At 43.3% G+C, this 14,167-nt stretch overlaps 1 protein-coding gene across 3 annotated transcripts in view; it reads right to left on the bottom strand.

Annotated features, from left to right (window-relative positions):
* Positions 1-2,092: 2,092 nt before the first annotated feature.
* The window catches only part of LOC126187919 (nephrin-like), a 687,362-nt gene continuing 675,287 nt past the window's right edge, over positions 2,093-14,167 (bottom strand). For all 3 annotated transcript variants that reach the window (XM_049929278.1, XM_049929279.1, XM_049929280.1), the window contains exons 14-15: positions 10,643-11,014; positions 2,093-3,944 (exon numbers count right to left, since the gene is read on the bottom strand). In XM_049929278.1, the coding sequence (XP_049785235.1) occupies positions 3,867-3,944; positions 10,643-11,014 (450 nt within the window). In that variant the 3' untranslated portion in view covers positions 2,093-3,866. The remainder of the gene's footprint in view (positions 3,945-10,642; positions 11,015-14,167) is intronic.

Raw genomic sequence — 14,167 nt, 5'->3', positions numbered from 1 at the left:
CGCCAAGGTCGACTGTTCTTAATGTGATTGTGAAGTGGGAACGAGAGTGAACAATCACAGCTAACTCAAAACAAGACTACCTCATGTACTGACGAATAGGGAACAGTAGACAATTGTGGCTGCCTTCCGCTCGCTGCCGTGATGTCGACGTGCTGATCCTACCTCGTAGCATGGGCGCTGTGTCTAGTGGAGGGGAACCGAGCATATTCAACTGACTTACTTCTGAACTATGGTGAGTTGATTGTTGGCCTTTATGCTTAGGAATTTACTTACGTAATTGTGTATTAGGTGGATTTCCAGATTGCAGAGCATTAGATTTCTTGCTGCAACGCATTTTGCAATCGAATACCAAGTCCTTGTCTTATCAGAACTCGTGGGACAAATATCTGCCACGCGGGATTAGCCGAGCGGTCTAAACGCTGCAGTCATGGACTGTGCGGCTAGTTCCGGCATAGGTTCGGGTCCCCCTCCGACATGGGTGTGTGTGTTCGTCCTTAGGATAATTTAGGTTAAGTAGTGTGTAAGCTAGGGGCTGATGACCTTAGCAGTTAAATCCCACAAGATTTCGCACACATTTGAAGATTTTTTTGACAAATATCTAATTTTATTTCATTGATCCATGTTTCCAAGTACCTTATTTCATTGCCCTTCCACTCATCAAATAACATTTCAGGCATTATTGATTATATGTTATAATTTTTGTTTGTTTGTTGTAACCGAATTGTAATATAAAAAGGCACATGGTCCGCTGAACTTAATTTTTATATGAAATATATGTTGTATTGAATTATAGAAATTATATTAAGTGTGAGCTTATTTTCATTTGCCCCGGTGTTTATTCAGATTAACCCTCCTCATCTTCCATACCTCTCCATGTGTTTACTCAAGAACTCAATTTCGAAATGTGCTACAGTCATTTGACTATGTTAACCGCGAAGGAATAACTTGGCTTAAGCAGAGATTACTGTTCTATTTACCACGTAGCCATCAGATGCAGATGTTTCACATGAACTGATAGTAGTTGCATGTGGTCTGTGTTGTTTCATGGTATATGACTCGTATTGGTTAGCTCTTGTTAAACCTTCCTTTAACTATTGCATTGCACTTTTTGAAAGATCTTGCCACTACAAAATGTAAAGCTAGTCATTGTTCACATACAAGTCAGATTTGTATAAAGCGTTTACATTTCAGGGTAAAAAAAGCTCAAAGTCTCTTAAGCAGTCATAGATTAAATTAAAAAAGCATGGCACGATTTCAATCGTTGATACTGACCACCACCACACTTCGAAAGAAGAGTGGAGCTAGAAACTCTTTCACCGTTGTTCAGATGCTCTATTGCACCTCACACACACATACACACACACACACACACACACACACACACACACACACACACACAAATACACGTCGACACACATACGATACCAGAAAGCTGCGAAATTCGATTTACGAAATGGCAGCGCAGGCCTTGATGGGGGAGAGCAGTAACGTGGTGACGATTTGCATATTTTGTTGCACTGGCCTGATGTCGGTACTCGATTCTGAAATGAAATAAATGACCCTGCATCTCCTCACTGCATCCACAAAAGTCCATGTGGCATGTGATTGGTCTCTCTGGAAGAGTCTTACGGTCACGTCACAAAATTTTGCACACGTAGGACAAAGATGCTTGTGAATTTACGACTGGACGCCTCCCCCCCCCCCCCGCCCCCCTCCTCTCGTCGTAGATCCTCATTCAGTAATGAAATTATGGCCAATTGTATGTCAGTTGAACCTCTGCCAGAAGGTTTTGCACTACTGAGCCGTGAGAATCTACCATCACTACATTCAGATCATTATTGAAACTAAGTTTTATGGTCACCATTACTTCTTTGCTGTAAGCTCTTGGACAATCAGACTTACCTCAGTTATTTTCTTACATTTCAGATATTTCCAGACCAAATATTTGTTAGAAGTTGGAGATAATTAAGATTTCTTTCCACGCCTTACCCTAAAATTTGCCCAGTGATTATTTACTGAACGTTACTAACATAAGCAACACAGCGTTGACCATGGACAAAGGAGGTATCAACACAGCATCAAATGTCAAAGATGTTTATTCACAATAACTGACAAAATATTTGTATAAAACTAGTATATCATACACAATTTTTGTAGAGTTTCAGTTACGTCGGTTTATATTTTATTTGTATTTATGAACAATATCAAGCACAGCTACAGGACTGGAGATTTCCATTAACGACCCAAAAATTCATCCTCTTAATTAAGTTTTGCGTCACGTTCGAAATCTATTTACTTTAACACGTGACAAAACATTATCGTCATGTAAATACCGCTTTTCTTCATTTCTGTGGCCATAAGGTAATTAAAATTTTATTTTAAACAAAAATCTTTGTCGATCAAAATTAGCAGTCCGTAATTTCTCGCCGAGTAATTGTACAGTACCATTGGAAACAGTTATAATGCTAGCCGCACACTAATAGAAAAGTTTTACAAGTTGTGGAATGTTATACAAAACACCTGAATGTAACGAATGCTTGCACCAAAACGTTCCTTTTGCTGGACTGACTACGTCAGATCACTTTAATTAAATTTAATTTTACGCAGGACGGAATTGTATTGACCAGATGTTGCGTGGTTGCTGCTTTACAAATTGCAAATTTTGGAAAATTTCTGACACATTACTAATGTGTCAATATTTAGTAAAGCCACTTACTTTCTTTCGTTTAAACCCTGTGCCAAATTTTGCTTCAAAAGACCAGATATTCTACCGACTATGCTCTGACAATTCCTTTCAAAATTCATAGAAAACTTTTAGTAGTACTAATACTCTGACAATTACTGTTACTTGAAGATTCGGATTATGAAATACGCATGTACAAAAGGCACGTTCAAATTAACAGCAGTTATTCTATTTTAACCGAGCGGTAACTGAATCTGCAAGGAACAACTAGTTTCCTGGAACTCTTGAGGACTTCTTGACGTCTTGTTTGATTTTTACGATAAGCTCTATACTTCCACTTTCGTACTGCAGTTTTTGATAAAATTTCACAGGCACAGTAGTATTCTGTTACGTAAGGGTGCGTATTTCCCACTGTCACGAAACGATTCACCACAGAGCGAACACTGGTAAGTTGGCGGTACTTATAATAAGCTAGTTGTCTTTGATGATTTTGGACAATGTTGTCTTTCTCTTATTCAGCGTATCAGAACATTACAGTGTCTCTTGATGCTGTGCTCATTATTGTCACGTACTATTAACCACAAGTAGTACTTTCCGCTTGCACGTAGACATATCTGTTTTTTCACAACGACTGTAGTTTGCACTCTGGAGTCTTGAAATTTACTGCTAGGCACATTGTTTGCTTAATTATTCTCTCTAAAGTTAGCTTCAGAAATTCCACTCTCCCGATGAAGTTCTCAACCAAGCCGTCGTCCGATTTAATTGCGGGCACTTTTCCTGCACCTATCTGTAGAATCTTAAATATTGCAAAAGTTCTGTGTTGTATAGAGACCAAATCAACGAAAACCGTGCCGTTTCCTTCATAAAGTTGCAAGAAATGTTCGTCACGTTCTCCAATACACGCAAAACACTCATTTATTCGCAAATAATTAATACTGATAATTTACACAAGAACATTTGCGAACCGTGTGCATTGTCGCTTTCGCATAGTCACTGTGTAGTCGCTACACCACAATACCCTCGTTCTCTCCACACTGACAGTACAGCCGTAAAACTGCCTACTCGAACTGCAGTATTCGCAAGAAGAATTCGTCAGTCTTCAGCCGTAACTTCGGACGAAAGTCTTTGCATCAGGTGTACCCTCTGCGGCGCAGTCCACAGGCAGCGTTTCTGCATGCTCACGTCAAAATCTCGTTGCTGTGACGCGTGGAGTCTTGATGGCGCTCCCTCTTGCTTTGTCAGATACGGACTGCAGCATTACCTGAAAAATTAAAGTTCAGATCAGGTCATTAGTATGGACGGCTTGTTTTCATATCCGTAACACAGAATGCGACAACCTAAAAAGCTGATACTTTGAAAAGGATGGCTATTATGTTACAGTGTATACAATCTGTTTAAGTACGTAGGAAAACCTCGTCCCACTTATTGATTTAATTGTGCCTCAGAAAATTCTCACGTATTAGCTACCGAAATAAGTTATGGAACATTATCATTCCTTCTAGGAAGCATGAAAGTAACGATCCAAGAGCAACGCAATTGCAGTTTCGTGCATTGTGTCCCATTTTTCTCACCTGATAGTTTTCAATTGTTTTTCCAGGTGTAGGTCTCATTCCAACACTAAGAAGATCATTTTTCAATAATTCTTACCAAGAGAGAAATGATACAAAGATATCGCAAAATTCTCTATTTCTGATTGATATTTGAGATTTTAAATGGCATCAAAGCATTAGATAGTATTTTCTACTATTTCGAAGACCACTAAAAAGATATCATTCTCATCTTGATCGGAACTCCATTCCCTCATCAAGAACCAAATGCTGAAGCGTTTCTCTTATCGCAGAGAGCAGTGCTCCAACAGCCCAGAGGCTTACATTTTCTAGTCGTACATGTCACTGGAGAAGCTCTAAATATTTTTCCCCAGTTGGATATGTCGATTCCGAAACGAAAATACTGCTGCATTCAATCTTACAGTTTGATGTAATGCAAAGGAAGTTCTGCAATTTTAAATTAAGCATTTTATTTTTTTTTATATTTATCCTGCTTGACCTTTTCAATCAGAACGAACTACAGTATTCGTTTTAAGTCTACGCTCCATATACACTCCTGGAAATGGAAAAAAGAACACATTGACACCGGTGTGTCAGACCCACCATACTTGCTCCGGACACTGCGAGAGGGCTGTACAAGCAATCATCACTCGCACGGCACAGCGGACACACCAGGAACCGCGGTGTTGGCCGTCGAATGGCGCTAGCTGCGCAGCATTTGTGCACCGCCGCCGTCAGTGTCAGCCAGTTTGCCGTGGCATACGGAGCTCCATCGCAGTCTTTAACACTGGTAGCATGCCGCGACAGCGTGGACGTGAACCGTATGTGCAGTTGACGGACTTTGAGCGAGGGCGTATAGTGGGCATGCGGGAGGCCGGGTGGACGTACCGCCGAATTGCTCAACACGTGGGGCGTGAGGTCTCCACAGTCCATCGATGTTGTCGCCAGTGGTCGGCGGAAGGTGCACGTGCCCGTCGACCTGGGTCCGGACCGCAGCGACGCATGGATGCACGCCAAGACCGTAGGATCCTACGCAGTGCCGTAGGGGACCGCACCGCCACTTCCCAGCAAATTAGGGACACTGTTCTCCTGGGGTATCGGCGAGGACCATTCGCAACCGTCTCCATGAAGCTGGGCTACGGTCCCGCACACCGTTAGGCCGTCTTCCGCTCACACCCCAACATTGTGCAGCCCGCCTCCAGTGGTGTCGCGACAGGCGTGAATGGAGGGACGAATGGAGACGTGTCGTCTTCAGCGATGAGAGTCGCTTCTGCCTTGGTGCCAATGATGGTCGTATGCGTGTTTGGCGCCGTGCAGGTGAGCGCCACAATCAGGACTGCATACGACCGAGGCACACAGGGCCAACACCCGGCATCATGGTGTGGGGAGCGATCTCCTACACTGGCCGTACACCACTGGTGATCGTCGAGGGGACACTGAATAGTGCACGGTACATCCAAACCGTCATCGAACCCATCGTTCTACCATTCCTAGACCGGCAAGGGAACTTGCTGTTCCAACAGGACAATGCACGTCCGCATGTATCCCGTGCCACCCAACGTGCTCTAGAAGGTGTAAGTCAACTACCCTGGCCAGCAAGATCTCCGGATCTGTCCCCCATTGAGCATGTTTGGGACTGGATGAAGCGTCGTCTCACGCGGTCTGCACGTCCAGCACGAACGCTGGTCCAACTGAGGCGCCAGGTGGAAATGGCATGGCAAGCCGTTCCACAGGACTACATCCAGCATCTCTACGATTGTCTCCATGGGAGAATAGCAGCCTGCATTGCTGCGAAAGGTGGATATACACTGTACTAGTGCCGACATTGTGCATGCTCTGTTGCCTGTGTCTATGTGCCTGTGGTTCTGTCAGTGTGATCATGTGATGTATCTGACCCCAGGAATGTGTCAATAAAGTTTCCCCTTCCTGGGACAATGAATTCACGGTGTTCTTATTTCAATTTCCAGGAGTGTAATTTTATACCATTTTAATAAAAAACGCTTTATGTTGTCTCAGCCATCCGCGAACGCTCTCCTGATACAGCTATACCGGTCGAAACGGGGTTGCAAATCGAGTTCTTTGTGGCAGTTGCTACTTTTCACACCGGTTAAGCCTTTTACTTTGGGCTACGTTCAGAAATTATTGTTGAATGAGAATCAGAGACCATACAAGTGTTGCTGGTTATATCTAGGTTGACAGCGTCAAACGATAGTTGCCTCTCTAAGAGTTATTTAGGGCAGACTATTAACTAGCTCGCCTTTTGTGTCAGACATCGAGGAACGAAATTGCGATATTCTAACACTTCGCTTTATATTCTGTTTATTACGTAAAATTCATTTTAATTACTAGTTGAGGCAATGGACAAGAACACTGACCCTATTGTGAACCTGTCGAACTCGCTCCTTAAGAGTAGGCAATTAATATCGTAAAAAATATCAGTCACACTTAACTCATACACACGATTTTAACTTTTTGCTGCGACAGTGGACATCCATACTCCGAAATTAATTTAAAAGTAGTTCCAATCCCTGGTTCCTACCAGAGATACCATTGGTCAAGATCATGCGATCACCAGGACTTGAAATATCCTCCAAAATACTAAGTATTTTGAACGCTCTTCGCTCCATTCTCAGTCTTCTGTGATATTTGGCTGAAAAGAACATTCTTCAAAAGCCCCCGTAGCTCTTCCCAATAAGGAACAGGGAATGAAAAGTGTTAAAAAGAAAATATTCTGAATATGTCACTAAAAACTTTCTGTCTCAGACACACACATACACTCACACACACACACACATACACACACACACACACACACACTAAAATGTTGGATGTTTCCCTGAGTCAATGCTCATCGCTACACCAGAAGGGAAAAAAAGTTGCCCCCCGCCACCGCTCTACCATTCACCATTCACCCAGCCACACCGCTTTCGTTGCCAATTGGGAAGACTTCTGCCTTGTCTCCTCGGAAGCAGGAAAAGACAAAGAAATTCCAATGAAAACTTTGTTCACAACGTTTTCAGTTTCTTACTGGGACCATAGTGTAAATTCTGGATGGGATCACAATCCATATTCGCGCCACTTAGGCTTTGTACATATGGAATAAGTATCTCTCTGCAGGGAAAAATTGTCGGTGACCACAACAAATACTCAAAATTTGTGTGTGTGTGTCATTCGGCTTTAATAATCCATTCTTTATGTAAGATTTACTTACAGCTGTTCATTTTCTCGATTAGAGAACTGGTGATCTGAGCACAGCTTCCTCCTCATCAGAGAGGTTTTCGCGGTTTCTGAGCCTTACAGTCCGGATGGACTAGTTGATGATGCTGTCACTATTTAGGCAGCAAATAGCAATAACTGAGGGCAAATATTTATTACCATTAATCTGTGTCAGGCGAAGGCTTGTCTCGTTCCTTGACTGTCATCCCACTACGGAACTATTCCAAACAGTGATACCATCGCCTGTCATTATAACTCACAGCGCTGTGGAAATCTGATCACTATTCTCTGCAGGTGAACGAATATCTGCCTTCAACTAAGAGCCTCAGGTCTTTTATAGGCATTTTTCAGATGCAGCCCAGCGTCTAATGAAGTGTGACAACCACGCAGGGCTAGCAAGCTGTTAGATGTCATATGCTAGCTCTCTATCTCTCTTTAGGCTTACAGCTTGAGAATGAAGACGAACTAGCAACACACTGTTACGACATGACTTTGTATTCTTACCTTGTTTTTCACAGTGGACGCAGAGAAAGTCATTCCGGCGGATATTCTACAGCCGAAACAGTAGTTATCTCATGATGGTCTGGACAAAATAGGAGCTGCGTGATAGTTATGAGAGACTGAAGCTTTCTGGGGGACAATAAAAGTCTCTTCAAAATCTCAACGGCTGAAAAGAGCTCATTTAGTCAAATATTCAGGTTAGAGTACATCTACTGTACTGGTTGTGGCACACAACATTTAGGTAACTGGACGACTTGGTTTAACAATGGCAGTACGCTATAAAAAGAACAACTGACTATTAGGTGGGCATAACTACCGTTTGAGACAGATTACCGCTTAAGGGGGGTAGGACGTCAAACGGGCCGACTTGGAGCAGGAGACGCACCACAGGACATTTTAATTTCCACTGTCTATACTTTTACAAATAAATTCATAAAACTTTGTCAGCGTGACCAGGAAGGATTCAGAATTCACACTCTTAGCAGTGGAACTTCGAAAATAATAACGAAATAATTTTTTTTACTAGTGAAATTTCATCATTTTTTTCACTTATTAATGGCAGCATTTGGTGCTATAGGTACACTTTCCTTCATAAGTAAGAGAGATTCTTCGATGAATTTTGCACAGCATACAAACCATACTTAAATGTGTATGAAAGTCTAGAATTTTCCAAATCTATTACAAACTGTCGTAAAACTTGAGGTAAATAACTATAAAATTTGTGTGTTTTCTAATCATGAAGTTTAAAATATAACAGCTCATTCGATTGTTCACAAATTAAATAAGTTCTAGAGTTTCATAAACCTGTAAGTATGGTATGTATGCTGTGCAAAATTCATCGAAGAATCTCTCTAACTTATGAAGAAAAGTGTACCTGTAGCAACAAATTCTGCCATTAGTAAGGGAGAAAAATGATGAAATTTCACACGTAAAAAATTTATTTTGTTATATTTTCGAACTTCCACTGCAATGAGTGTGAATCCTGAATCCTTCCTGGTGACGCTGACAAAGTTGTATGAATTTATTTGTAAAAGTAAAGACACTGGTTATTAAAATGTCCTGTGATGCATCTCCTGCTCCAAGTCGGCCCGTTTGACGTCCTACTCGCCTTAATGCTCCGTTCGCGGCAAAAATAAATAATGGCATATAATGCATAACGGCTGTAGGTAAAGCTAAGAAAGGGGTGTGACCAATATTTATTAGTATCATTTACTTGCAGCCATAGGCTAGGCAAGGCTGTATGTTACAATGTCCATCGCTTCCTTAGCTGACGCATATATCTTTTGACATTTGCTTTTTACTGTTCAAAAAATTCGGACTTCTGTCATTCGTTCGTTGTAGATTAGGGCGTCATTTATCTGAACTGTTTTACTGTACCGATCGATGAAACAGTATTTGAGTCCTTGCAAATATCGGAATTTCTAATACCGTCTCATCTCCTACTACCTATGACAGGCCTTAGTCTTTCCGTTTCTACAATTTCTAGTTTCGTTCCTTTCTTTCTTCTCCACACCACAATTCAAGTGCGTGTGTAATCTTAATTACTGACATTGTTCCACAGAAATTCAGTACAGTTTCTATGTGAGTTTCGCATTTCAGTCTTCTATCTATCGTCATATACTGGACTACGTTTATTTTATTGTTTGCTTTTTGGTGGAACTGCGGTATCATTTTAAAGATGGCGCCATCGCAAGTGTCCTAGTCCATTACAGGTAGGTTTGTTGCTGCGCTCTCTCAGCAATTCTGCTATGAAATACTAATTCTGCGAAAGCGAAAGCCAAACGAACGCCAAGCAGTAGAGTTAATTTGGAGTGAAGCACACGGGAGAAGGTCATCCTAAGGGAGACTATCCCGACAGGAAAACAGACGACTTGGGGTGGCAGCAGCATCTACTGTCAAGCATTTGGAAAGGCTGGTAAATGAGCTAAGTCCAAGGCGTCCTCGGATCAGGTAGGTTTCCAAGAAAGGTTTTGGTCTAATATATATGGATGGCTGGAAAAAAATTAAAACAGGGTACTTCAAAGGATGATACTAATAATGCCCAAAAAATGAAGGCGGGCAGATTTAAATCAGCAATCAATGTGGCTTGCATTGCTTGTCATCTTCAAGCCACAATTTTGATAGTAGAAAAATCTGAGGGAACAGCTCTGCTTGACCAATGTGGGGCATGTGTGCATGAAATCGAGGAAGATCTACGACATCTGAGTTCAAGCTCAAGTTTTTGGAATCATACTGAGAGATTATCACATGATCTTTGATGAACGTCTAGGTGTAGGTAAGTTCTACATAAAAAATGAATTTGTCACGAATTTTCTGGGAAATATATACAACACACGAAGAGAATATGTAAATATTGATGGTGAAACTACCTGGTAAATGTCGGAGGTATGGATGGATGAAGTCGTGAAACCTCCACGACAGATGGATACTGGAGGGATGATGTAAAAATTGACGTATGGTCAGCAGTCAACGCACAGACGGAGGTAGGTCTGGCACGAAGATAAATTTCTCAGAATGTTTCCTGGGAAATATGAACTACAAGCAGCAAAAAGTCTTGGAAGACCTAAGAAAACATGGCAAGAATAAGACTAGCTCACGAAGATGGAACAGACATCACGCTAAGAATGAAGATGATGATGATGGTGATGGATGTTTTCTGGGTAAGTTACTGACGACGGAAGGAGACGCTGTCTACCTTGCTATCCGGGTGGGCGTGCTGCTGAGCGATGAGCGGCGTCGCTGCGCTGACGAACTGCTCGTCGTCCTGACGGAGGGGCGAGGCGGGGTGCAGGAAGAGGGAAGGCGTGGGCGGCTGCTGCAGGCAGAGGTCTCGCAGCTGGACGGCGGGGCTCCTGCGGGCCTGGGCCAGCGCCTGGTGCTGCTGCAGCTGCTGGTGCTGTGGGTGCTGCTGGTGCTGTTGGTGCTGCTGCAGCAGCTGCTGGCGCACCACGTCCAGCTGGGCGTACACCGTGGGCTCGGGCCGCGCCATGCGCTCCACCGGCCGCGGCAGCGTCGCGCCGGCCCCGCACAGTGCCAGCTCCGCGTACGTCACCTCCCCCACGACACGCTGCGGACACACGAGGTCCCGTTAACCAACATACTGCTCATAAACACACTGGAAAGATGGTTAGTCCTCACGGTAATCTATAAAATCATACAAATCATTTTATGTATGTGTGGTCGTTCCACATCTTCTCTAAAACCATAAGATTAATTCTACTACCTTACTGTGAAGGTAAGAACTACCTATTGAGGTGAAGGGTGGAAGTGGGAAAGTCATGACATGAAAGCACAGATACGGAAGATCTCCAGAAATTTCTACCAAATTGTGAGCATATATTATTTGTATCATTTGCACACTACTGGCCATAAAAATTGCTACACCACAAAGATGACGTGTTACGGACGCGAAATTTAGCCGACAGGAAGAAGATGCTGTGATACGCAAATGATTAGCTTTTCAGATAATTCGCACAAGGTTGACGCCGGTGGCGACACCTACAACGTGCTGACATGAGGAAAGTTTCCAACCAATTTCTCATACACAAACAGCAGCTGACCGGCGTTGCCTGGTGAAACGTTGTTGTGATGCCTCGTGTAAGGAGAAGAAACCATTGAGAACATTGAATTCTCAACATCTGCTGCAGACAAGAAGAAAAACGCTGTGAAGAACATTGCTTCAACTGCACTTCTCGACGGACCTGCTGTTTTCTGTGGCTGTAGACTTAACTTTAGCATTGATTTGAATGATTCCTTTTCACATGGTAACGGATGGCTTACAGTGGCAATTGTACGTGGTGGCACTGGAGTTCCCAATGTTCCCGGCCTGGAAAGTTTCGTCGACAGAGACATCATCGCCTACCGCACCTATCATATTGCAGAATTAGCCAATAAAGATTTTGGAAAATCCGCATATATGTCTACCTCTGCCCTATCCTTGTATACACGTTTCCGACTTTGATAAAGGTCGGATTGTAAATTATCGCGATTGCGGTTTATCGTATCGCGACATTGCTGCCCACGTTGGTGGAGATCCAATGACTGTTTGCAGAATATGGAATCGGCGGTTTCAGGAGTGTAATAAGGAACGCCGTGCTGTATCCCAACGGCCTTGTATCACTAGCAGTAGCATGGCTGTAACGGATCGTGCAACCACGTCTCGATCCCTGAGTCAAGATGGGGAGTTTGCAAGACAACAACCATCTGCACGAACAGTTCGACGACGTTTGCAGCAGCATGGACTATCAGCTCGGAGACCATGGCTGTGGTTACCCTTGACGCTGCATCACACACAGCAGCGCCTGCGATGGTGTACTCAATGACGAACCTTGGTGCACGAATGGCAAAACGTCATTTTTTAGGATGAATCCAGGTTCTGTTTACACCATCATGATGGTCGCAACCGTGTTTGGCGACATCACGGTGAACGCACATTGGAAGCGTGTATTCGTCATCGCCATACTGGCGTATCACCCGGCGTGATGGTACGGGGTGCCATTGGTTACACGTCTCGGTCACCTCTTGTTCGCATTGACGGCACTTTGAACAGTGGACGTTACATTTCAGATGTGTTATGACCCGGGGTTCTACCTTTCATTCGATCCCTGCGAAACCCTACATTTCAGCAGGATAATGCACGACCGCATGTTGAAGGTCCTGTTCGGGTGTTTCTGGATAAAGAAAATGTTCGACTAGTGCCCTGGCCAGTATATTCTCCAGATCTGTCACCGACTGAAAACATCTGGTCAATGGTGGCCGAGCAACTGGCTCGTCACAGTACGCCAGTCACTACTCTTGATGAACTGTGCTATCGTGTTGAAGCTACATGGTCAGTTGTACCTGTACACGCATCCAAGCTCTGTTTGACTCAATGTCCAGGCGTATCAAGGCCGTTATTACGGCCAGTGGTCGTTGTTCTGGGTACTGATTTCTCAGGATCTATGCACCCAAACAGCGTGAAAATGTAATCACATGTCAGTTTAAGTGTAATATATTTGTCCAATGAATAACCGATTATAATCTGCATTTCTTCTTGGTGAAGCAATTTTAATGGCCAGTAGTGTAGCAATCGAAGACATGGTGACAGCTGCAATACACCTGCATCCCTTCATGCTTGATGTCTTTCCAGATGGCGACGTCATCTTTCAGCAGTATAATTGCCCATATCAAGAACCATAACCATATTATAGTGGTTTGAGAGCGCTACAGTGAATCAAGTTTGTCTCAGCGACCAAATCCGCCTGATGTAAATCCCACGGAACCCCTGTAGGTCGCTATCGGGCGCCATCACCGCCTACGCAAATCAGCGGCCCGTTGTTTACGCGTAGGCTATTACACGACTGTGCATTGACATCTAATACTACATACCACCACGAACCTACAAACACACTGTCGGATCCCTAATAAGCAGAATCAGTGATGTATTTTAAGACGGACAAACAAATTATTAAGCAGGTGGTCATAATGTTTTGGCTCATCAGTGTATGTTGTGTGTGTGTGTGTGTGTGTGTGTGTGTGTGTGTGTGTGTGTTAGAAGAGGTAACTGTGACGTATGCCTATCAGGGCGTGAAATATCCGTTATAGCCTTGGTAACAACCTCAACTTGACCAGCAGAAGCCAGCACACACTTTTCAGATAATACACATCCAGCTTATCTATTCATTGATGACTAGATCCCATACTTGCATACATACTTATCAGCGACCAGGGATTCTGAAGATCATGTGCCGACCTTACGATGTTCCTCCATAGAAGGAGATAATGTACACTTCTGATCTTGCTATTATTGATACACAGCTGCAGTTCATCACCCGTTCGCTTCATGGGGCCTTTCAAATGAACGAATTCCATCAGGTTTTTCCGGTTGCACAACTCTGGCCAGGCACCTGTCCGGCCTCCTATCAACGTGCCCTGGCAGGCTTATTCTCCGGGCTTTGTTTTCCTGCACGATGTTCGCTATGTTAATCAAGTCGAACAGTTCCTGGTCCTTTCTGTGTCTCCAGATGTTCCCTTCGCGAATTGGTACTAGTACCATTCTCATGATATTCATGATCTTCCGTTCAGATTCTCTTCATACTTCTTTGTGGGGTTAAGGTTTCCGTCCCGTACAAAATACCGGCCCTATAACTGCATTATAGGCATTAAGTTTGGTCAGAAATCACACTTTTTGATGACTTTATCTGCACCAGACTGAAATAAGTTTTAGATAAACTGACAATAC

Source organism: Schistocerca cancellata, chromosome 5 (genome assembly GCF_023864275.1).
Source record: "Schistocerca cancellata isolate TAMUIC-IGC-003103 chromosome 5, iqSchCanc2.1, whole genome shotgun sequence".
Lineage (NCBI taxonomy): Eukaryota > Metazoa > Arthropoda > Insecta > Orthoptera > Acrididae > Schistocerca > Schistocerca cancellata.
This window is presented reverse-complemented; position numbering and strand designations above follow the sequence as displayed.